General features: G+C 36.8%; 1 protein-coding gene across 1 annotated transcript in view; it reads right to left on the minus strand.

Moving 5' to 3' along the window:
* Window positions 1–14249, minus strand: part of LOC145663900 (uncharacterized) — a 196571-nt gene extending 182322 nt beyond the window's left edge. Inside the window, exons 1-3 of the mRNA XM_081730071.1 lie at window positions 14080–14249; window positions 6427–6539; window positions 2517–2600 (exon numbers count right to left, since the gene is read on the minus strand). Of these exons, the coding sequence (XP_081586197.1) occupies window positions 2517–2600; window positions 6427–6499 (157 nt within the window). The 5' untranslated portion in view covers window positions 6500–6539; window positions 14080–14249. The remainder of the gene's footprint in view (window positions 1–2516; window positions 2601–6426; window positions 6540–14079) is intronic.
* Between the last annotated feature and the right edge of the window lie 9833 nt (window positions 14250–24082).

The raw sequence follows: 24082 nt of genomic DNA on the forward strand, positions 1-24082 counted from the left end.
AGATCCATCTTAATATTGTCCTCCCATCTGCGCCTAGGTCTTCCTAATGGTCGTTTTCCGATTGGTCTTCCAGTTAAGACTTTGAAAGCGTTCCTACTTTCTTCCATCCTGGCTACATGACCTGCCCACCTGAGCCTCCTAGACTTGGTAACTCTAACAATGTTCGGTAAACCGTATAAATTATGTAGTTCCTCGTTATGAATTTCCCGCCATTCCCCATTCACGTTTCTCTTGGGTCCGAATATTCGTCTCAGAACCATGTTCTCAAATACTTTCAGTCCATGTTCTTCCTTTCGAGTAAGCGACCATCTTTCGCAACCATACAGAACAATAGGCATGATTATCGTTTTATATATTTTAAGCTTCAAATTCCTCGACAGAATTTACGACAACAAGAGATTTTGAAGTGACTAATAACACGAATTCCCTGCTTTTAGTCTGAATTTAATTTCTTCATGAATACGGTTTTCGTCTGTTAATATTGATCCTAGATACTTGAAAATATCCACTTTATGAAAAGAATTATTCGATATTTTAACGCATCCATAATTTGCCGTATTACGATCCCGAAGAACTTCCATGTACGTATTTAGCTTTCTCTGCATTTACTTCTAAACCCATCAGTTCTTGGATATCAACTTAAAACATATTGAGTTTCGTAATTAGGTTTAAAACACTTGAATTAATATATATTTTTTATCTTTACAGGGATAACTGAAATAAAACGACTTTACTGACATACTGGTGTTAATTCTGTATATCGAAAGACATTATCAATCATATCATGAAGTCTTACTGCATATGGAATATTATTTTCAGTAATAATTATAAGAGATTCCCTTTATTCGATTAACTGTTACTCAAAGTTAATTTGAGAGGTAACTTACCACTCAATGTTAATTTGAAACCCAGAAGTCACAAAAATGTCCAATAAATAAAGGACATGATTTTGCATTGGCGGCTCTTCAAAGAAGAAATACTCGTAAAATTAAAAAAAAAAAAAATACAGTAAACCAGCTTTCTCACCCTGTTTCATGTGATACCCCCTCGTCTTATTACATCTTCTCGTCAGCGACTTCCATAAGTAGTTTCCTGTTCGTGTGATGTGATGTGATTTCGAGTTTAGCGTCCCTTTTAGTAGCAAGGGTATTTGAGAAGTGAACCTACCGAAACTCATGAGCTTTCGGCAGAATCGAACCCGGGGTCTCCCACGCCAGATGAGCGTATACTAACCGCTTAGCCACGAAGGAGCTCATTTTTCGGTTCGTAACAAGCTTTTTGATTAGTACTGATTATCGATTGCAACGCTTAATAAAATCACAGCAGCCTCAGATTTCACACCAGCCTTTATTTTGAATTAGTTTTCAATCTGCAGTTTCTCACCTATTTCGTTTCTCTTTTACAGTATTCCAATTGCTTTTTAAACTATTCTTTATTTGTTTAAAATTTTGTTTAGTGTTCTTTGCTACATTTAAGTATAGAAATAAAAATGTCTATCAAGATAAGAAAGTTCAAAATAAACTTTAAAAATATAGTTTTCCGCTACTAAATCCTAATCACATTTTTCTTTTTTTTTAATCTCTCTCTTCGCGACCTCCTTTTATATTTCTCTCGCGACTCTCTTAAAGGTTCCGACCCGCAAGTTGAGAAAACCTGCAATAAACTAATTCAAGAAAACTTACCACTTTTTTCGTTCTTTTTACAGTATGGATTCGAATCCTGCTATAAAAGTTGCTTCACTTTTTGTAAAGAATCTGTTTCATGAGCAAAGAGGATGCGATTATGAAAATCAGAAAATTATATAAAATATGTCATGACTCATGACTATGTAATAGTTGATTAGAACATATATCTTACCTAAATTCAATCACAATCTATTTTTCATATATTCTTAAATATTATTGGAGTGCGACGTATCATATGTTTTACATCTTGTATATCTTTTCAGTAGGTTCTGGATAAAAACTTCATTCTAGCTAAATCCTCTTGACGTCTGCTGAAAACAGTTGTCAAACTGCTTTCTGGCTAGCGACATCTATTGGTGTCAGCCTGGCAAGCAGCGCATGTAGTGACACATATTAGCGTGACGCACAGAATGAAGCAATGAGAAGTACCTCATTTACAAATAGGATAGTGCAACTAAATATTCAGTGCAAATAATCTCGTTGGAAGATTCTACCCGTTCATGAACGATTAGAGACCTGCTGCTGGATTGCGACTAAGAGATTAAGCAATTCCAGCTTTTTGTTTTATCGATAGCAAAATTCTTTCGCTAACTAATTTCTTTGATAACACTAAATAATTCTCGCATGATGTTAGAAAAAACCTTCAGAAATTAGTATAAACCTCAATCCCTTTAGAAGTTTACGAAGTTAAACTTCATCCTCCTCACAAATAAAGTGATAATTAAACTAATTATTTTGGAAATACTGAAATACCAATATCTTAAGATTACTCTCTGAAATGTTTGGCCATAATATATTCACCAAAATAATTTAAAATAAAGCTCTGCTTACTTCTTGATCCAAAATCAGTTTCTTCAGCTTCCAGGATATCACCAACATTTTTCAGCCTCAAAATGGTTGTCACATCATAGATCTCTGAAACAAGAAAATGAAACATGTTATTATCTATTATTATTATTGATATGAGGCTATTGTTAATAAGGATTACATGTAATCTCTCATATGGTTCGGATTCTACGTTAATCAGTAGGTCCACGTACCATATAGCCTCGCTGCTGAAAGAGACGTTAAACTCAAAATCAACTCAATTCAACTCTCTCTCTCTCTCTTTCGATATGTATATATATATATATATATATATATATATATATATATATATATATATATATATATATATATATATATATATATATATATATATATATATATATATATATATATATGTGTGTGTGTGTGTGTGTGTGTGTGTGTGTGGACTAAAAGTCGTAGGACAGCCCATTACAATAAATCATGCGCGACAGACAGTAATGAAATGATCTCACCTATGTTAAAACGAAGGAAAAGTCACAGACTATAACACGTTTAAGGGGCCATCTTGAAATCCGCCATCTTGTATTGAACTTAAAAGTTTTAAGTGCGAAAGGGTGTCACAAAATATCAAAGTTTGAGCAATGCCAGATCTATGTGAAGTTAAGCACGCTATAGCTTAGGGCCCCACTTGCTTGGGGGTCAAAAAAATTTAAAGAAAAAATGTAATGTAATTTCCAAATAACAAGAAAAGCAAATAAGATAAAACGCACATACAACAATGGTGTTTTGTCTTGTTTTGTACTAGGTTTTTATAAACAAGTAATAGGGCTCTATTTCTCAGCCCCACTTGTAATGACACTCCTGTTATCCAGCCCCGCTTATAATTGGGACCCCGTTTTATAGCCCTGCTTGTAATGGGCCCTTGTTTCCATTTAGATATCCATTAGGTCCATAAATTAGCATATAGCATATATTCAAACCTAAAAAAACGGCGACAGTTTGTCGCTGAAACAGAAAGCTTGACGTATAAAGGGCCACTTTCAATAGCTTAGGGCATCAAATTTAAATCCGGCTCTGAGTGTGAGACATACCATCTAGCACTAAAATTTGCTCAGGAAGTCTTAAGCTGGATTGTCACTTTACAAGAATCTTGTACCTATTGTTATTTAAAAAAAAAAAAAAAAAAAAAAAAAAAACTTGCAACGCTACAATATTTTTCCAAGTAAACGTAGCCTTGAAAGGGACATACCACATTTTCTTTATCTTGCAAGGAGTCAAACCATGTGCAACTTACTGGGTCGTCTTGCTTGCTACCTGCCATCGCCCTCCCACTGACATAAAGAAGAAGTTTCGCCACTTCCGAAATGATGGATCCTTTTGGCGGGGAGAGGAAGTGCGCCAAAATACAGGTTTTTAATGAGGTTCACTATTTGTTCAGTGTAGTGCATTGATGCATGGGTGGAGATATCTTTCCTGCTTTCAGAAAGTTGTAATGTGTAAAGAGTAAATAGAAAGATGAGGTTGCAAGAATTTTTAGAGATTGTTTTGGTGGCCAATTAACGCGTCATCGCAGATAGTTTCAATTATCGCTATCCTAAAAGGAACCCTATCTCACCCTACACAGTTACGACCCTCCTATCCAAATTCAGGGGCTGTTGAAGACAGGCCTCAAACGGCTACGGATGAAACAACACTAACAGTTTTGGTGTCTGTTCAGGAAAACCCTCAAAGGAGCACACGACGTGTGGCTATAGAAAGTGGCGTGAATCCTATCTCCATAAGGAGACTCTTAAAAACAAACAAGTGGCGATTATTGCAACATCTGACTGAGACCAACTCTTTTGTGAACGGACATCAATGCTGCTATTGTCATTTGTGAAGGGCAGGGGCAAATGCTCCCCTGAATAATGCATAGATATACTAATCAATTCTATACTAATAGATTAATTTAAAAAGTGAAACTTCTTATGTTGATGAAAAACCTTGCTCCCCTCCCCCAGCAAAATCTGAAATGCTGCTGCTGCTAAGGAGAAAAATGGGATTCCACAGGGTGTCCCACATAAAACCTGTACTCCTCAGTCACGAGATTCAAGTAACGCCTTAACAGCAACAATGAACGAACTAACAATGAATATATAATAGTAGCATTAAACACTTACCTGTTCATAAGAGATGATGGTAGTTGTGGCCATGAAAATCCAGGCACCGCTGACCTCGTTTAATGACATTACCAGCAACACGCTTTAATTCTGTAGGCATGATGTTGTTAATTTTTCTAGTAATGCTCCGTTTAAGATCGTCTATTGCAGCGTTTCCCAACCGGTGTGCCGCGGCACACTGGTGTGCCGCGAATGGGCCGCTGGTGTGCCGCGAGGAAATTGAAACAAATTATTAATTCTATAGGAACCAAATTGCAAGACATAGGGGAAAATATATATTTGTATTTCACATTACTATGAACCTCTTGTTACTTTTCTGTAGATTTTTAATGTTGAAAAACGTATTTATCATTGTCATGACCATTATTGCTTCTTTACTGTTGCAGACTATTTCGCAACTTGAAATTTTAACATATTATTCAATAAATTCAACAAAGCAAACATGCATACAAATTACCTACATTGGTGTTTTAAAAGTATAGGAATTTGTTTATTTGTTCGTTATTTAGTGATCTTCCCTTTTAGTTAAAGGTTAGATACAGTTTTCGAAAGAGAAAGTGGATTTTTAAAAACCCGAGTTCTATATTTCATTGCCATTGTTTTCTATTTTAAAATTAGAATGAAAAATAAGCATAATGATTTACCACAAGGTAAAATCAGTGATCGAGCTTTCTTCTCTGTAAGAAGGAGATCAGTAATCACATTAAAATACCACGGTATTTTATATTTACAAATAATACTAGTAATTATACATACATACATACATACATACATATATATATATATATATATATATATATATATATATATATATATATATATAGGTGTGCCGCGAGAATTCAAGTTACACCTGTAGTGTGCTGCAAGTTGAAAAAGGTTGGGAAACGCTGGTCTATTGTGTGAGGATTGTCAGCAGACACTTTGTTTTTCAGTTTGTCCCATAAATAAAAATCACACGATGTTAAGTCCGGGGACCTTGGGGGCCAAAGGTATCTACTGACCAGTATGTCTTCAAGGAACACGTTGCTGATGTAGGCCATACTTCGGTTGGATGTGTGGGCGGTTGCTCCATCTTGTTGGAATACTGCGTACAGCTTTCCGATAAAATACAGTGTAGACAACTTTCGAGACAGTGTTGTCATCCCACAAGCAATTTAACTAGAGATTATTAACTGGTACGTGAGGCGTACCGGTTTTATGGGACATCCTGTTCTATACCTTTCAAAACTTTGCCATCAACCTCTTCGTCCCGTACGAAGAATACCCGCGCATATAGAATTGCTCTATTTACCTTTTCATATTGCAAAACTCTAAGACCAAACATGGACATTGCTTACCGTTTGTCTATGCTTATTCTATGTAGTAGTGTAGATTTACATATGAACTCATAACTAGCTACTCTAACACTAAGACTTAATGGCAATTTCGTAGTGGTAGCAGAAGTAGCTCCATTTCTTCCTATACGGCAAAATCTACCATGTTATGTAGCCGCAAATTGAATAGCTTATGTAATAAAATTACACTTTCATAATTGGGCTCTTCCGTGGATAGATGGCTAGTCTTCTATGCGAGAAACCAGGGTTCGATTCCCGATGAGTTCGGATCCGACGTTAAGTTGTTGGTTTACATTTCATATAGCTTTGATGGTGAAAGGAATGTCAAACTCTAAGCCAACTAAAGAAGTTTTTGTAATAAAAATAAACAAGCCTGTTTTGCCACATAAAAAGCAAGAAATACATTGTTCTGACGTGATTGGTAATAGTATCACTTACCTCCAGTAGCTGCAGACAAGAGCATTAGAAAAATACACCGCTGGAATACTGTCATGGTGTGCGTCTGAAACATTGGATTACAACCCTGGGTGCATTTACACTGAAGGTGGACCCTAGAAAGAGACAAGCCAGAACACGTAACATCAAGCATTTGAACATATGCCATTACCTTTCTCATGGATAGCAATCAGAATTGTGGCTTTCATATGAAAATAACTAAAATTTGTGTTCAGTTGTTCTATATCTGTACGTAGAATAAGTTAGAGAGCTTTCAAATGTGATGTTGAAGGAAGATGGAGAAGATAAAACGGACAGAGAGAGCAACAAACGAAAATGTTTTAAAACGGGTAGGAGGGAAGAGGACGCTTTTAGCGCGCATTCTTCGTAAGATGGTCAATTAAATTTGACATATCTTGCAAAGAAATTGTTTGTACTGTCATAGAGGGAAAGATGGAAGGAAAACAAGGAATGGGAAGCAAAAGGCAACTGGTTGATAATTTTAAAAATAGAAGAAAAATAGGGAGTTAAAAAAATGAAGATGAAAATTGAGAAACGTGAAAGAAACTTTTTCATGCCCGAATTTTAAAATAATAATAATAATAATAATAACAATAATAATAATAACTCATTATTATTATTATTATTTTAGTCCGAGGACCTGAAAACAGTCAGAATACTTAATAATGTCTTCAGAGAATGTAGTTTATAGAGATATATATTTAGATCTTCACTTTTCCTATGTGTAAATTAATAAGAATCGCACATATAGATGGCTATATACCAGTAGCGGCTCTGCGTGCTTCCACACAGAACTAAAAACTAACCCTGTGCGAATAAGTTTATTATTTAACCCGTTCCTACCGCGAAGAACGAGGTGTGCAGGATCGTTACCACCACCATTGCTATGCTCTTTGTGTATTGTACAGTCCGCAGCAAAAAACCTGCAACATGAGCATGTAGGTTTATTGTGAAACTACGCCTAACAGTGCAGGAAATCAACATAACGTCTAAGTGGCACGAATCACGCAGGAGAAACCTCGGCGTCCTCCCGTGCACACTTATTTTGGAGCAAAAGACTTCGTCGTTTCACAATAAACTTACATGCTCATCTTGCAGGTTTTTTGCTGCGGAACACAAAATTGACTTCCTATGCCCAAAAAACGTGTTCTATCAACAACTTCATATCCCTACTAAAATTAAGGGGCCGCGCTGACTCAGTGGTAGAATGTTTCTCCTCTGGCGCGTGGGACCCCTGGTCTGATCTTAGCTCGCGCCAAGTGGGCTTTGTGGTGTACAAACACTGTGTGCGTGGGTTTTCTCGAGGTTTTTCCGTTTCCTCACACTTTCTTCATTCCATGATTTCATTCATTCTTATTATCGCAGTCTCCTAACATGGCATAACCATGGGACGTAAAACTGAAAGGTTTCATTTTCTTTAAGAATTATGGGACAAGAAAACTTGTTTCATAAACCACCAGAGAGTATACAAGAATGAAGAAGTGATAGGAAATACAACAGAATATAGAATATTTGACTTCGATGCTGGCGCTATTTCGAATTCAGTGGTTTGGCACCTGAAAAAATAAGTTCCATAAAATACCAATCTTTCTTTCTGAATGAACACCTCGTATCTTATAGTATTTTTATCTTGAAATACTGGCACCCAGACTCTTAATCTGCACCATTATTAGTTTCATTTCTTTAGTTACGTGTATATTGCCTACTGAAGTTCCATTAGGCATTATAGTGTTTCCTAATGAAATAATATATTTTGTGGGCGGTACAATGGTTCAGTGATACAGCGATCACCTCCCTGGTTCGATCCCAAGTCATGTGAGTTTCTTGTGGATAACGGTGTGATCGTGAATTTGCTCGTTTCCTCCCACATGTTCATTCCAGGATCATTCACTTTAATAATCAGCCCCCTCTTTCAACTAAATGACATACCGTGGGACGTAATTTCATTTTCAACACATTTTGCCGTTAAAATCTCAATTACTATTCTGTAGTATTTTCCATCTACAGCATACATTTAAAACGTTAAGCAGCAGATGTAACAGTCCTTTCATACACAGTAACTTGAGTTGCGCCCCTAGTTTTGTGATGCACGGAAATATAAACAAAGCAATTGATAGCAGACACTAACTTTTTTTTTTTTTTTTTTTTTTTTAATCTTTCAACACGCTCGTTTTCTCTGTACTGGGATGGGGTTGCCAGGACGTAAGAAATATATAGAAATACATGGAACCTAGGCTATCTGATTTTCACGAAGCTTTGCACCCCTTGTAAACAATGCAGACCGCAGTGCAGAAATGTTGCCAACTAATTAAACAAAAAATGTTATATGCAAATTTGTGCTAAGAAATGAATAAGCAAACTGAAGGGGGGAAAACAATGAGATTAAAAATAAAATGGCATGGGCTTGTGATAAGAGAATCAGGAACCATTTTCTCTCGTTTGCAGTGGCGTACGCACTGCTCTCCTGAATCTTTGAACTACTATGTAAACGCAGACACGCATCAGGAGGAAGAAGCGCAGAAAGTTGAATTTCTTCTACCACTGTAAATTACAACTAAAACTTACTATCCCCACTCCTAACGTTTCCTCTAGCTGAGAATATGCCTAAAATGTTAGGATTCAGATCCACTATTACATGATGACTTAGTGTTCCTACTAGCAGATCTATGGTTGGATGGATGGATTAAAGTTTATCGTCCCCTTCAACAACAAGGTTCTATAAGATTTGGATCTACAGCAGAACGAGTGATCCGAACTACATGAATTTCCTCCGGAAATCGAACGCGGGTCTCCCGTCCGACGACGAGTACGCGGATCATATAGCCAGAAAGGAGTTAATTATCAGATCTAGAAAAACATGTGCAGTTGTACTCACGACTTATATTCAAAATTGAACTCTTGGGAGGGCGCGGTAGCTCAGTGGTAGAGCGTTCATCTCTGGCACATGAGGTTCCTGGTTCGATCCCAGTTCGCGCCAAGTGAACCTTGTTGTAGACAAACACCGTGTGCGTGGGTTTCCTCTGTGTCTTTCAGTTTCCTCCCACTTTCTTCATTCCAACATTTCATTCATGTTTTCATCATCACCGCCTCCTTTAGCCTAACCTGCATTATCGTGGGACGTAAAACTGGAAACATTAATTTCATTTCATTTCAAAATTGAGTTCCTTGTACATTTCCATTATAGGCGAGCGAGTGTTTGGAACAAACAATTGTTCGTTCTGCAAGAACTTGAAAACTACTGTGTTTACTTATTTATTGAATAGAGAATTTATTATTTTATTTCCTTTGTTATATGTAATAAAATACCTATAAAATATATTTTGAATCCTCATGACTTATCCTTTCATTTGATATCTAACAGAAAAGTTACGCCATAAACTAATATCAGTCATGAGAGTATGAAGACTATCGACATCTTATTCAACAAATTCCAAGAAACTTTTTAGATTCTACATAGGAATAAAGACACATTATTTAACATGCACATAGTACCTCCGCTTAATTTCACTGCAGCCAGAAAAAATAAGACTCAAATGTTATGAACATTCCTATCCAATATTATAAAAATTCTTAAATGTTGAAGATTCCTGTGTACATTATTTCATTTCTGGCACCGAATACTCGGTTTTTGCATCTTTTAAATAGTCATTTATTCTGATCGCATTTTAAAAGCGCGATATACAAATTATAACTGAAAATATTAGCCTCATATTACTTCGTAATGAATCACTAAAACAGGTTTTATCCTCTTTAATTTCTCTCTATCCCCCTCACTCTCACACACACTCTCTCTCTCTCTCTCTCTTTTTAATGACTATTTCCTCATCTCTAATGAAAGGTCAAACGAAGATCTGAAATACTATAAGGAACTTATTATCTTCAATAAGAACAGCGAGTTCACTTGATTTCTCTTTTTCATTTTGTTAGCCCATTTTCATGAAATGACACAACTGTTTGACAACCACTCTTTGTGAAAAACTGAAAAATAACTATGAGTTAGCAACATTGAAAATGAGACTAATAACAGTTATTCTTCCATGAGCAAATAGTACACAACAAATGCAATGTATTATGGTAATTAATGTATTGTTAAGGCACAGTAAGAACATTTAGGTTTTGACTCAAACTATGTATCTATATGGGATCGAAATCTTGAACCAAAATCGAATTTGTAAGAGAAAACTGTTACAACAAATGACAAAACACACGAAGTGCGCGCCACAATTTAAAGATGTCGCCCAAGGAAGCCAGCAGGTTACCTGCTGCTCGGAGTTATTCTGTTAAATATAAACAAGGCAAACCCGTAAGTGCAGAAGAAAAGCAAATACTTTATCAAACGATATCAACGTTGTTCAATTCACTTGAAGAAAATTAAGACCTATAATAGCTAATTTTTATGTTCTCATAGAATATTTATTTACTTACTTTGTAGTACTGAAGTTAGTATTTGTACATTCGCATGCTATACAATGTAAGAAAGCACATCAATAAATTGAACTTAAGGGGGAAAAGTACCATGTTTTTCATGGATATGCATAATAATTTAGGTAATTGATGAAAAAGAAATATTCTCCCATAATGATAAATATGCTTGCTGTTACATACCAGCACCATCTCTTTATCGTTCAGTTGATAATTTGACATAACTCATTGTAATTTTATCTATAATTACAGTTTGGAGAAAAATAACAATGTTCAGTTGCTGTTAAAGGAGGGGGGATTATATAGTATTGGGTATTTTGCCTTATATCACGGCAATGGTGTGAGAGTGAGACGAGTAATGCACACCGCAGCAGCAGAAATTCATGCACGTGCTACAGCAGAAATATTGCGAGAAACAGACGAAACAATTTCCTTTTCACCAATCAGCAAATAGTCGTGCGCGCAGTGATACAACATCAAGTTGCGCGGTTTGTTTTTGAAAGGTGCAAAGGACTGTGAAAAACGCCTATATTAAACGTAGATCCGTGGCTTCGATGATTCAAATGCGCCTAGAACAGACGGTGGCAGCAACTGTTTTAGTTGAAGCAACTGCAGTTGTTCCGTACGAAAGCTCCAATTTAAAGCAATGCTTCACAAGCATTGGTACAACTCGGTTGCACCACTCGGTGGTTACATATGAAAGAGGATTAACGTTCAGAATGGATTTACGGGTGTTATCTCCACTCTTTTCCTATAAAATAGATTTTAAAAAAAATAGTAGACTATAATAATTCTACAATAAAACAATGTCCAAAGACGAGACAGACATGCCAATCGATGCATAGCTGCTACTATTGAATGAAATTAACAAAATGATTTACGTGAGTGTAAGGAGCTCATGCCTTGTTCTCAGGAAAATTCGGAGAAAACAATTCAGTTGTAAACCTAAAACTTGATGTTATACGAAAACCATGCCATTATTGAGGTGAAACCAGAGGCAACGTTTGGAGACGGCAAGAGAACAAGTGCTCCTACCCCTCCCCAACTGAACTTAAAGAATAAACTGTACACTAATATACTAATAAAATAACGTGCTTATATTGCTGGACAATCATTGCTCACCCTCAGGCCCGTATCTACAGGAGGGCAAGGGGGCCGGTTCCCCCCTAAACTTTGGCTGTCCCCCTAAAATTTCACGGTAGGCTTGCAAATGAACTATAATATGGTGATAAAGTATAATATGATTGGGTCGCCCCCCCTAACTTCTACCGGCCCCCACCTAAATTTTTGGTCTGGTTATGGGGCTACTCACCCTACCCCACCCCCGCAACTGAGTGAAACTGATACTGAAAGATGTCTTTCATTAAGTTCTCTATTATAATGCCATCAAGGGTAAAAGTGGATCTGAAAAAGTAGGGGGACGGTAGGTAGCGACATAACGTCCCGCCGTCCACCTGCCTATTTTTGCCCATTGTAACATTTTTAGGAACAGGGGGACGCCCTACTTATTTTTTGGAGGTGGAGGTACGGCGTTCACCCGCGTTTCCCGCATCTTTACCCCTGAATACCATTAACTGCAACTCTATAACAATTCTAGGAAGACGACAGTCATTGTGTGTTTAATGAGATAAACACTAAAATTGCCACTAATCTTAAATTTTAATTTATGTTTCATTAAAATATTGCCCAAATATGACATATCAGTCAATAAATCAAATCAAGCTAAACAAGAAAGCAATTTTCATGCATAGTTTTCAAAGGAATCGGAAAAACGAACTTTTGTTGTAGTAAAAAGTAGCCTATGTACTGTAGCACTATAAGCAGGGTCTGGACAATTTGCCGCCCCGTAAAATGGCATCATTAACTTTCCCCCCCCCCCACCTTCTTCAGAAAGAACACATCTTAAAAGTCACGATTTTAAATGTTACCCCATCATAAACAACGAAAGGGACGGAAAAGGTACGCGCACTCAGAATATCCTGAACACTACAAATACAATCTCGTTGTGTCTGTTTCTCCTTTAAATAATAATATATTGTTAGTAAAAGGTAAAGCAAACACACCTGCAGAGAAATGTTGTCAATCCTTTCTTATTATTATTATTATTATTATTATTATTATTATTATTATTATTATTATTATTATTATTATTACTATTATTATTATTATTATTATTATTATTATTATTATTATTATTATTTTACATTTTAGTATAATTCAATATCGAACTTCAACCTCAATATACCACTGCAACCACCACTTTTGTCTTTATTTCTTAATTTTCCTTCTATCTCTCTTAATAATAATAATAATAATAATAATAATAATAATAATAATAATAATAATAATAATAATAATAATAATAATAATAATTAAAACTTGTTTCCACCTTCAATGATAAAGAACTTGTTTGTCACAGAGTCAAGACTAGTTTCCATATCAAAACTATGATAACTAACCAAATGGAACAAGTGTTCGCTACTGTTCCAGAATTGAGTTCTTGTATTCAACAACAATCAAGCAATTCATGCTGGGATTTGTTTGGCCATTTACTACAGCACTATCCATGTGACCTTAAACTAATGGGACCTAAACATGATTTATGAATGTAGTATTCAAATAAGTTAGCTTAGTAGGCCCGTAGCCAGCCCAAAATTTTAGGAGGGCCCGACCCAATCATATTATACTTCATTACCATATTATATAGTTCATTTGCAAGCCTACCGTGAAATTTTATGGGGGCCAGCCAAAGTTTAGGAGGTCCCGGCCCCCTTGCCCCCCACGGATACGGGTCTGTAGCTTAGTATATAAATTTAACTACCATCATCACGAAATCTGTTACTAACAAAAATTATTTATTTTAAATAATGTATTTATGACACATTTTGTCGCCCCTCCAAACTTACCAGCACTAACTATATGTAACAAAATACATTGTTAAGAAGATTGTTGTTTAATTTGCATACTACTTGTAAATAAATTTAACACAGCCATGAAATACTGCTTTACTTCTATAGTATTGCAAACTATTGTATTTAAATCTAATGGAATGCACGAAATCAAAGAACAAAATTTTCGTTCATCAATTAAAAACTTTACAACATTGAGTTATAAGTTTTCTTTTTTTGTGATCTCTGGTAAATAGTATTATTTGTTTCAAATCCATTAATGAAAATAAAAATCTATTACTTATGTACTAATTAGATTACTTACAAAAAAAGCACTTATTACTTCTTTTTTAAGCTTCGGAACGGTTAATAAACTTCCAGTCTTGAGCACACTATACGAAATCAATAGTGGCATTCTATTTTGACTACAGACAACAACGATTAGCTTCTTATCACTGTGCTTAATTTCTACGACTGAACTTTTGAACTGTGACTGACCATTGGCTTTAGAAACTTCTCTATTCATACATCTTGATAAACCGTAAACCATTTGTGGATCACAAGGTCATATGTTATATAATATCTTGCATGATTTTATCGGGAAGTCCCCGAATTCTTTCTTCGTCAGCAGGTGCTTAGTAGCACTATAGATATTTGTTAATTAGATTATAGAAGATGATAATTAAATAAAATCGGAAATAAATTGGACGTTAGAATGATATATACGCGCTGCAACTTGAAATATAATTATATGCTTTTTGCTAACTTCCAGATAAATAACACCTATTCAGATTATCACCACAAATATTCAACCCTTACTGACAGATTTTATTTGAAAAAATCTTGGGAGAAACTCCAGATTATGTCGACTATTCAGTAAATCTCGAACCCGTTGGGCAAATCTTGATTTTCGGAAAGTCTTTACGAATTTAAATTATGAACTGTGGTGAAAATAAAAATATGTTCAACAACTCCCAGGCCTACGATTGCACATCAGCATAACGGAAACCTTGAATGAGTTAAAAAAAAAAAAAAATCCATTGAAAGACCAACCTACTGACAAATGCATAACTTCCGTACGAACGACATTAGTCTCTGATGCCTGTATCGTATCTGAGCTCCTGCACAGCGGTGACCTTGGATGAACACGTATAAAAGTTTTCAGAATTCGTTGAAAGTCCATTAAACCTAATGGCAAATCCATAACTTTTCTATTACTCAGAGGATACAATAACAACATTAAATGATTAAACCCGATTACTAAAGTAGTAAGGGGTGACCTGATCGCGTTTTGGACTTTGACCCCGACATTTGTGACGTCATAGGTCAAGGGTCAATGACCTTGGCCCGGGGTCAATTCAATTAATATACCTGTCTTAAAATTAACCATATCATTATATGTTCAATAAGGTCAATAATCTCCGCCAATTGTTTACCTTAGCAGAACCAACTGTTTTTAGAAGTGTGTACTCAAACTTAAGAAGTACCACAACAAAGGAAATGAATCCTTGTACACTATCTCATCAAGGTCAATCACGTGGTACATCGTATTGCTTACGTTTATATTTGGTCCATAGGCTGGAATAATCAAAACCAATGACGCAATTTCATTTGACAATTCTCAAATTATCCTACAAAGTTTCAATGTACCAATGTCATGGACTCCTAATCCCATCATAGGTCAATAACTGACCACGTGATCATACTAATATTTGACAATGATTTACCCAAAGAATGACATACCACCCAATTCTAAGAACAACTGCCAATTATTGATATGACAATAAGAAATGTACCGCTCCTAAAATTTAAGATTGGTACACGAATACACTTGTGTCTTATGAAAAAAGTAATAAATCCTGTACTCATTCAATGATAAAGCCGGTCAATTACCTTCGAAATTTGAATATTTGGCCACAAGAGGGACACCAACATTTTTCAAAGGGTCCTAGAAAACGTTTACCGAATTTTGTTATTTGATAATTTCCAAATTTAAGGAATAGTTCTATGTATCCCAACAAAATTTAAAAGAGAACATAAAAATATAAAGATAATAAACCTCTGTACATACCCATATAACGTGCTAAATCCTTATCAAAGGGAATAAATTGAGGCAATAATCGAACACGTGGTCATACTAATTTCTGGTAATTTTTACCCATGAAAGGGAACGAAATTTATAATGGTATATATTAAGAACCTATATTATTATACCAAATTGGGCAATTTCCTAACTTTAAGGGTGAGCTAATGTACCTCTACCAAATTTTAAGATGAAAGCATCGATGTTCTCATGCTTTATAAAAGAAAATAAACCCCTGAACACATTCATATGGGTGGGCCAAGGTACCCCTCCTAAAATTTTAAAGTGGTGAGTGAATATACCCATATCTTATGAAAGGGAATAGGCCCCTGTATACGCCCATATAACTATATAGGGTAATAAGACCTCATCAAAGGGGACAAATTAAGTCAAAAACCTCCGAAATTTAACATTTTGGCAAATTTTTACCCATGAAAGGGAACGACATAGACACCCAATACTGATACAGGAACATACCATCGTCCTAGGCTACTACACCCAATTTTTAGATTTGGCAATTTCCAAAATTTAAGGGGGATGGTCCTAGTACCCCTGCCAAAATTTAGGGGGAAGGGCAAGGTACCCCAACCAAAATCTAGAGGGGGTGGTCCTAAGTACCCCTAGGTCATTGACCCCTGGCCAAGGTCAGTGACCTTTCACCTATGACGTCACAAATGTCGGGGTCAAAGTCCAAAACGCGATCAGGTCACTCCCTTACTACTACTAACCCTATAGACCTATATTTAAAAAAAGAGAGAGAACGAAGGTATCGATAAAAACATACAAAGAACATGTGTAAGGATGTATGTGCGCGTGTGTGAATTCATATACAGGGGGCCTCAAAAGTCCCCTGACATAGGTTAACTCTGTTATTAGCAGAGTTACAACAAAATGTAAGAGGGGGAAACCGTCTCCAAATATAATATTTTCAATCTAAAATGAAGGATTTTTTTACATCGGACGAGCTGTTTCAGCTGTACACTCTTTATGCGCTCAATGTTAAATGAAAATGCAACGTTGCAATTTACCTGGACCCCACAACCTAAAGTGAACGGAGCAATGTTTGAAATGGGGGCTGGTCATCGACACACTGTAAAAGACAGTAACTTCATTCACTCAGACCTGGATTTTTAAAATATTTAAATTAAAACATCAAATGACCATAGTAATATTTAATAAATTAATATATGGATATCACTTTTAAAAAAACAGCAAAGTCAGGAATGTCACCTTGCAGGCCCCGGGGGCCAATTTGAAAATTTCAAATTGATACTCTCTATTTTTATTGCAGATTCGGATTCTGCGACCGAAAATACGCAAATTTCACTTGAAGTGCTTTTTCGCTATCCTACTAGCTGGCGCTGTAATCGCAAAAAATAATAATATCTATATATATAAAAGAGAACGCACAAATCCTTTGTTACCTCATCACGCTAATACGGCTGAACCAATTTCTTTTATTTTTGGGGGGTTATTAGGATTTGGACCCTAGATGGTTTTTATCATATCACTTTAATTTTTAATTACCAGTGTCTTGAGATAATTGACCATTCAAGTGTCCATAACGTACAAATCCTTTGTTAGTTCATTATAGGTAAAAATAAACGTATTTATATGCAACCCGCATGACCGTGTCACTCGGCGGGTTAACATAAATGACAGGCGATATAATGTTAACATTTACTGCAATCTACTATGGTTTTTATCATATCACTTGAAAGCGAAAACTTCCGGGGTGACCGCAGCAAAGCGGGGCGGGTTAACATAAATGACAGGCGATATAATGTTAACATTTAATGCAATCTTCTATGGTTTTTATCATATCACTTGAAAGCGAAAAAGTAAAAATTATCTAAGTAACAAAGTTTATTGCGTTCCGGGGTGACCGCAGCGAAGCGGGGTGAACGCTGCTAGTTATTTAATAAACTAAACATCTCAAGAAATACACTTTCAATTAAAGACGCACGAAATTCGTGTCCAATGTTTTAAAAAGGCTTAGCATAAAACAAAATTGCTTTCATTTACATTTCAGTGTGATCGTGGTAAGCCATTACGATGTGACAGAACGTTTTTGTGCTTTGCAGCAAGAAACATCTTTCCTGGAAGTGTAAAGATCAAGTAGAACAACATGTTCGTTAAATATGACGTGACACGAACAGATTAAGTAAAATCATTATTTCACACCTACACGTAAAAGCACAAATGATAAGAGATTTCACTGAAGAAGAAATTTACAAAACGTGGATAAAGCACAAAGAAATTTAATTGATGTACATGACTACTGTAAATGACCTTCCCGATTTCAAAGGTTAATAACTCAGTTTATTTAGTCACAATGAGATGTAGCTTATGTTAAATTAGAGAAAAACTTTTTTTTTTTTTTTTTTTGTAAATACATGCATCTTATCTTCCTTGTCAAAGATGAGTGCCGTTTGTAATTCAACATATATCAATCTGATAGTCTAACACAATCTTTCCAAATCCCAGAGTCAGTAGATCCAACTGCTTCATGAACGCATTCTCAAAGTTTAATTAATTGTTAGGGAGGGGTCACTGATACACTTGGATTTAACATAAACCTAACTTCATTGAACACTAACTACAGTTCATTTGCAATATTCGTTGACATGAAATTCGATAATAAAAATCCTTGTCCTGTCTTCGTATCCTGCTATCCTATGATGGGACACCTGAGGGCACTTGTTGTTCACACAATTTTATAGGCCCTTGATATGGGTACATTTTTGCGTAACTGGATTTTTCCTTTTTTTTTTTTTTTGTAATTTCGGAAAATTTTAGGTCGAAGTGTTAGGTGACGTACGATGATATTCATTTTTTTGCTAATACAGCGCCCTAGTAGGAACTTGAAGTAAAATTTGCATATTTTCGGTCGCAGAATCCGAATCTGCAATTAGAAAACAGTGTTTCTATTTAAAATGATCCAGTTGCCCCCCGGGAAACTATGATATGACCCCTTAGGCACTTGTTATTCACAGAATTTTATAGGCCCCTGATGAGTACATTTTGCGTAACTAGATTTGTCATTTTTTTTTTACACATTTCGGAGATATTTTAAGTCGCAAAGTTAGTTGAAACAGCCCATATATATATAAACAACAAACACCGACATTTGGAAGGTGATTCCTGGCATCAAGATGATATAAAAAGTTTATACCAACCTGGGTGCAGAAATTCGTCTTTTCGGAGTTGTAGGCTGGCGAAAAAAATTTAAAAAATGAACTTGAAAGGTCCATACCAGCAATATTATGGGACCTACCGTAGTTAGGCCAAGACTTCACTTAGGAACTAATATGTGCGCTATCCAAGAGAACCGAATCTTGTTCTTAACTTCAGAATGAAACCCTTTTTAGTGTGACAATTTTCAATACGTTCTATAGAAGAACCTGTCAGAGGAACCTAAGAGTGAGTCGGTTCAAATACCGTTATTTTTTCAGTCCGAGTTCTGAATGGGAGGAGAGCATAGTTAAATGTGGTAACATATTGTGATCTCTGTATACGGAAATAAGAGAGTATACTTAGAATATTTTCCTATAAAATCCTCTCAAACATTCTAATAAAAAGTTTGGCCCCATACACAGATGAAATTATTAGATATTATCAGTGCGAATTCAGACGAAATCGATCAACTATCGACCTCGACAAATACTCAAAAAGAAGTGGGAGTACAATACCCCGGTACATCAACTATTTATTGATTTTAAAAAGGTTACGACTCGGTTAGGAGAGAAACATTGTACAACATTCTTACAGAATTTGGAATACCGAGGAAGCTAATTAGATTAATTAAGATATGTTTAAATGAATCCCAAAGTAAAGTCCGGATAGGAAAATTTTTGTCCACGAGCTTTCACGTCGAGAATGGCCTGGAACAAGAAGATGCGTTATCGGTAGTATTATTCAACTTTGTTCTGGAATACGCTATAAGCAAAATCAAAAATTGCAACCAGGGCCTAGAGTTGAATGGTGTTCACCAGGTTATGGCGTATGCCGATGATGTAAATTTAATAGGAGATGATAGGAGAACAATAGAAAGAAATGGAGACGTCTTATTAAACGCTTGCAGGGATATGGATTTAGCAGTAAATGCAGAGAAAACTAAATACATGGAAGTCCTCGGGTTCGTAATACGGTAAATTAAGGATGTGTTAAAATATCAAATAATACATTTGATAAAGCGGACACTATCAAATCTCTAGGATCAATATTAACAGACGAAAACCATATTCACGAAGAAATTAAATGTCGACTGAAAGCAGGGAATTCGTGGAAGAAAGTAGGAACGCTTTCAAGGTCTTAAGTGGAAGACCTAGGCACAGATGGGAGGACAATATTAAGATGAATCTCACAGAAATAGGAATACAAAGTAAAAACTCGATTCAGTTAGCTAAGGATAGAAGTCAGTGGAGAGCTTTTGTGAACGCGGCATTGAACCCCTGGGTTGCATAGGCCATAGAGTTAGTTAGTTACTTAGGATATTTTTCCTATTAGCCACCTTTCGAAGTGTAAGGAGAAACGCTTTAGATGACAGTAGAAGTGAGGGCACTTGGTACAAGTTTCTACTCCTGCATTCATGGCTCAGGGTCGATAGTCCCTGCTCCAGGGGCTTTTATTTTACAAATACTTCAATATTTCTTTTAATTTTCCTCCCAAATTTTCAAATTCCCACAAAAAAATTTATGGCACAAATTGCGCCATACTCACCCGCTATATGGCTTTACCTCGGATAACCCCTTAAATTTAGAAATTCTCAAAAGATAAATATTGGTAAGTGTTTACTATACAAATACATACTTTCGTAAACTTGATTGGTACTATTTGTCCCTTCCATAAATAAAAGTTTTCAGAGATATATAAATGTAATCAATATGTTTTACCACTTGGTCAATTATTGACCTAATTTACCCCCTTTGATGATGTATTGTTGTATAATATGGTAATATGAATTAGTACCAGGCTCCATACTTTTGAATAGGACACAGGCACTACGGTGCACCCTTTTCAAATTTTGGGAGGGGTACATAGGACCAGAGCCGTAGCTAAGAGGCGGGGCGGTTGCCCCGGGCGCTGAAAGCAAGGGGGCGCCGAACGAGCAAGAAGAAAGAAAAGGTGTTGGAAAAGACTAAACGATTCGGCACCCCGTAAAAGAATTGGCGCCCTATTAAATCAATATTGTTGTCAGTTTTCAAAGAAATACATTTGTTAAAAATTTTCTTGCTCGCTCCGCTCGCAACCCAAGATTTTCAGTAAGTATCACAACAACTTTTTACTTATTACTTAAAGTTATTATACACGATTTGTTAATGACGATGTAATATGTAAGGTGTCAAGTAATGAGTTATAGTGTACGCAGGAGCGTTTTCAAAATCGGAAACGGTGAAAGTCTGAAATAGGGCCTACGTATTCAGCGTTGTGAAGGTCGTGAGGTTTTTTTTTTTTTTTTTTTTTTTTTTTTAGTTAATCACGCTTTTCTACCCAATCGGATTAATCACGACGGAGAGAATGAAGGTATGAATATGAGGAGAGTGAAGAGACACATGCAAGTTGCTGTTTGCGCGGGAATAATGAAAATGAATGTAAACAAGGGAAATAATAACATATTCGTAATTGTAGAGTAGGGTCTAAAAGGGTCAGAACTTAACCCAGCGAATTCCGTCTTTTTTGAAGACTAATCACTATCAGTGATTTTTTTTTTATTCCCTTGACATACGAAATGCTTCCAATTTAAAGGAATTTACCGGGATCATTTCTACATTAAATATTTGTATCGCCAGGATATGTTTTCTGTGTATAGGTATCAGTTGTGCTCTGTTTTATCTATCTACATTCAGACAAAAAAAAATATAAATCTTCTGAATTTTCGGTACATTTCACAAAATATTTTTTACCGTAAAAGAACTAACTCTATGGCCTAGATAGAAAACGGAGGTTCAATGCCGCGTTCATAAAACCTATACAGTAACTTCTGTATTCACCCAACTGAATCCAGTTTCTACTTTGTATTCCTATTTCGGCGAGATTCATCTTAATATTGTCCTTCCATCTGCGTCTAGGTCTTCCTAATGTACGTTTTCCAATTGGATTTCCTGTCAAAACTTTGAAAATGTTCCTACTTTCATTATCGCTACATGACCTGCCCACCAGGCACGTAGCCAGGATTTCGTGAAGGGGGGGGGGCGTGACATGAAATATTGTGGTCATCACAAAAGGTGCTCGATCACTCTAAATTATTTTACTGGAACATATATTGGTTCGTTTAGCCAGGATTTCGTAACGGGGGGGGGGGAGACATGAAATTGTGAAGGCCCAGGAGCTCGATCAATCTAAACTACTTTACTATCAACATATATTGGTTTGTTAGGACAATAAAATGAGGATATGTTGGCAAGTGTTTTAATAACAAACTATGAAGAAATTTCGAGCAAAATAATAATAAAAAAAGTATTGAAAAAGATTTTGCAATATTTACGTCCTTCTCCTGTTTATTCAAATATAACAATTTTCCTTTCGTTATGACCTCAATTATTATAAAAAAAATACATATGAATACTGTCTTGTAAACTATCTTCTAATATACAGATGGTGATCAGAAAAATGGAAACACCTGTAGTTGGCAACACGTCAGATGTATGGGTTGGCAGTGGTGTCGTGGCGCCCGCAGCGCCGGACCGCTGGTGGTGGTGTGTTAGGTCGGTCTCCATACTACGTCAGGCACAGTGGAACAGCAGTGTCCAGTGGCTGCAGCAGACGGAGGTAGGGTAAAATGGGAGACCTGTCAGATTTTCAAAGAGGGCAAATTGTTGGTGCGCGGTTATGTGGAGTGAGTGTGATGGCAGTGGCTACTGTGTTAGGTGTGTCGCGTGGGACAGTGTCGAAGGTGATGACGGCCTACACAGCACACGGGAAAACCACATCGGGGAAGCGGAACAGTGGGCGGAAGAAAATCATGAGTGACAGGTCACTCCGGGTATTAAAGCGCATTGTCACGCAGAACCGTCGTGCTACTGCGGAGCAAGTGACGGAGGAACTCAATCAGCACCTCCCCCATCCTGTTTCGACAATCACAGTCCGCCGCGAATTACATGACATGAACTTACGGGGTCGTGTTGTACGGGCCAAACCGCTCATCAGGGACCATAACGCTTTCGTACGCCGCAAATGGTGCCGTGACCATACAACTTGGACCGTTGAGGACTGGAAACGTGTGATATGGTCGGATGAGTCATCCTTCACCCTATTCCCAACCACGGGCCGTGTTTTAGTGTGGAGAACGCCCAAAGAAGCTTATGATCTGCAGTGTCTCCGCCCAACTGTGAAACATGGAGGCGCCTCGGTGATGCTGTGGGCCGCCATATCATGGTTTTCATTGGGTCCTGTGGTCACACTTAGCGGACGAATCACTGCCAACGATTATGTCGCAATTTTAGGATACCACTTGCATCCTATGGTCCGGATGTTGTTCCCGATCAATGACGCCATCTTCCAGGATGATAATGCACCCATTCACACAGCTGACGTTGTTGCAGCGTGGTTTGAGGAACATCGGTGAGAAGTTCAACACCTCGCCTGGCCCTCCCAATCCCCAGATCTCAACATAATTGAACATCTGTGGTCCGTCTTGGAAACACGACTCCGGCGACGATTTCCACCTCCATTCTCTCTCACAGAACTGGCCGATGCCCTGCACGAGGAATGGTGTAAAATTCCACTTGCTACCATTCACGACCTCTATGCCTCCATCCCACGTCGCATCAAGGCTGTTCTGAAAGCGAAAGGTGGCCCGACACCATATTAATCTGGTAAGTTGCAATTTCGTTCAGGTGTTTCCATTTTTCTGATCACCATCTGTATATATAAAGAGTTTTTGTGTGTGTTTGTCTGTCTGTGTGCGGCCTGTGGACCAGACGAGTGCACCGAGAGTTACCAAATTTTGGTCAGGGGTACCTTGCCCAGGCCCCAGATCAAGACGAAGAGATTTTTTTTTTCAAATTTCAAAACAGTGGGATCTCAGGGGGGCGTTTACGGGAACCGGCTTGGGAACCAGATAAATTGACCAAGAGTTACCAAATTTTAGTCACGAATACCTTGGTCCAGGCTCCAGACCAGAGTTAAACGTTTTTGTCGAAATTCGAACCAGAGGAGTCTCAAGGGGAGCGTTTACCGGGACATGTAAAAGTAGTAGAAAATGACTAATATTTATTTATTTATTTATTTATTTAACAATCAC

This window comes from Thermobia domestica, chromosome 11, assembly GCF_964235325.1.
Source record: "Thermobia domestica chromosome 11, izTheDome1.hap1.1, whole genome shotgun sequence".
In the NCBI taxonomy this organism is placed as follows: Eukaryota; Metazoa; Arthropoda; class Insecta; order Zygentoma; family Lepismatidae; genus Thermobia; species Thermobia domestica.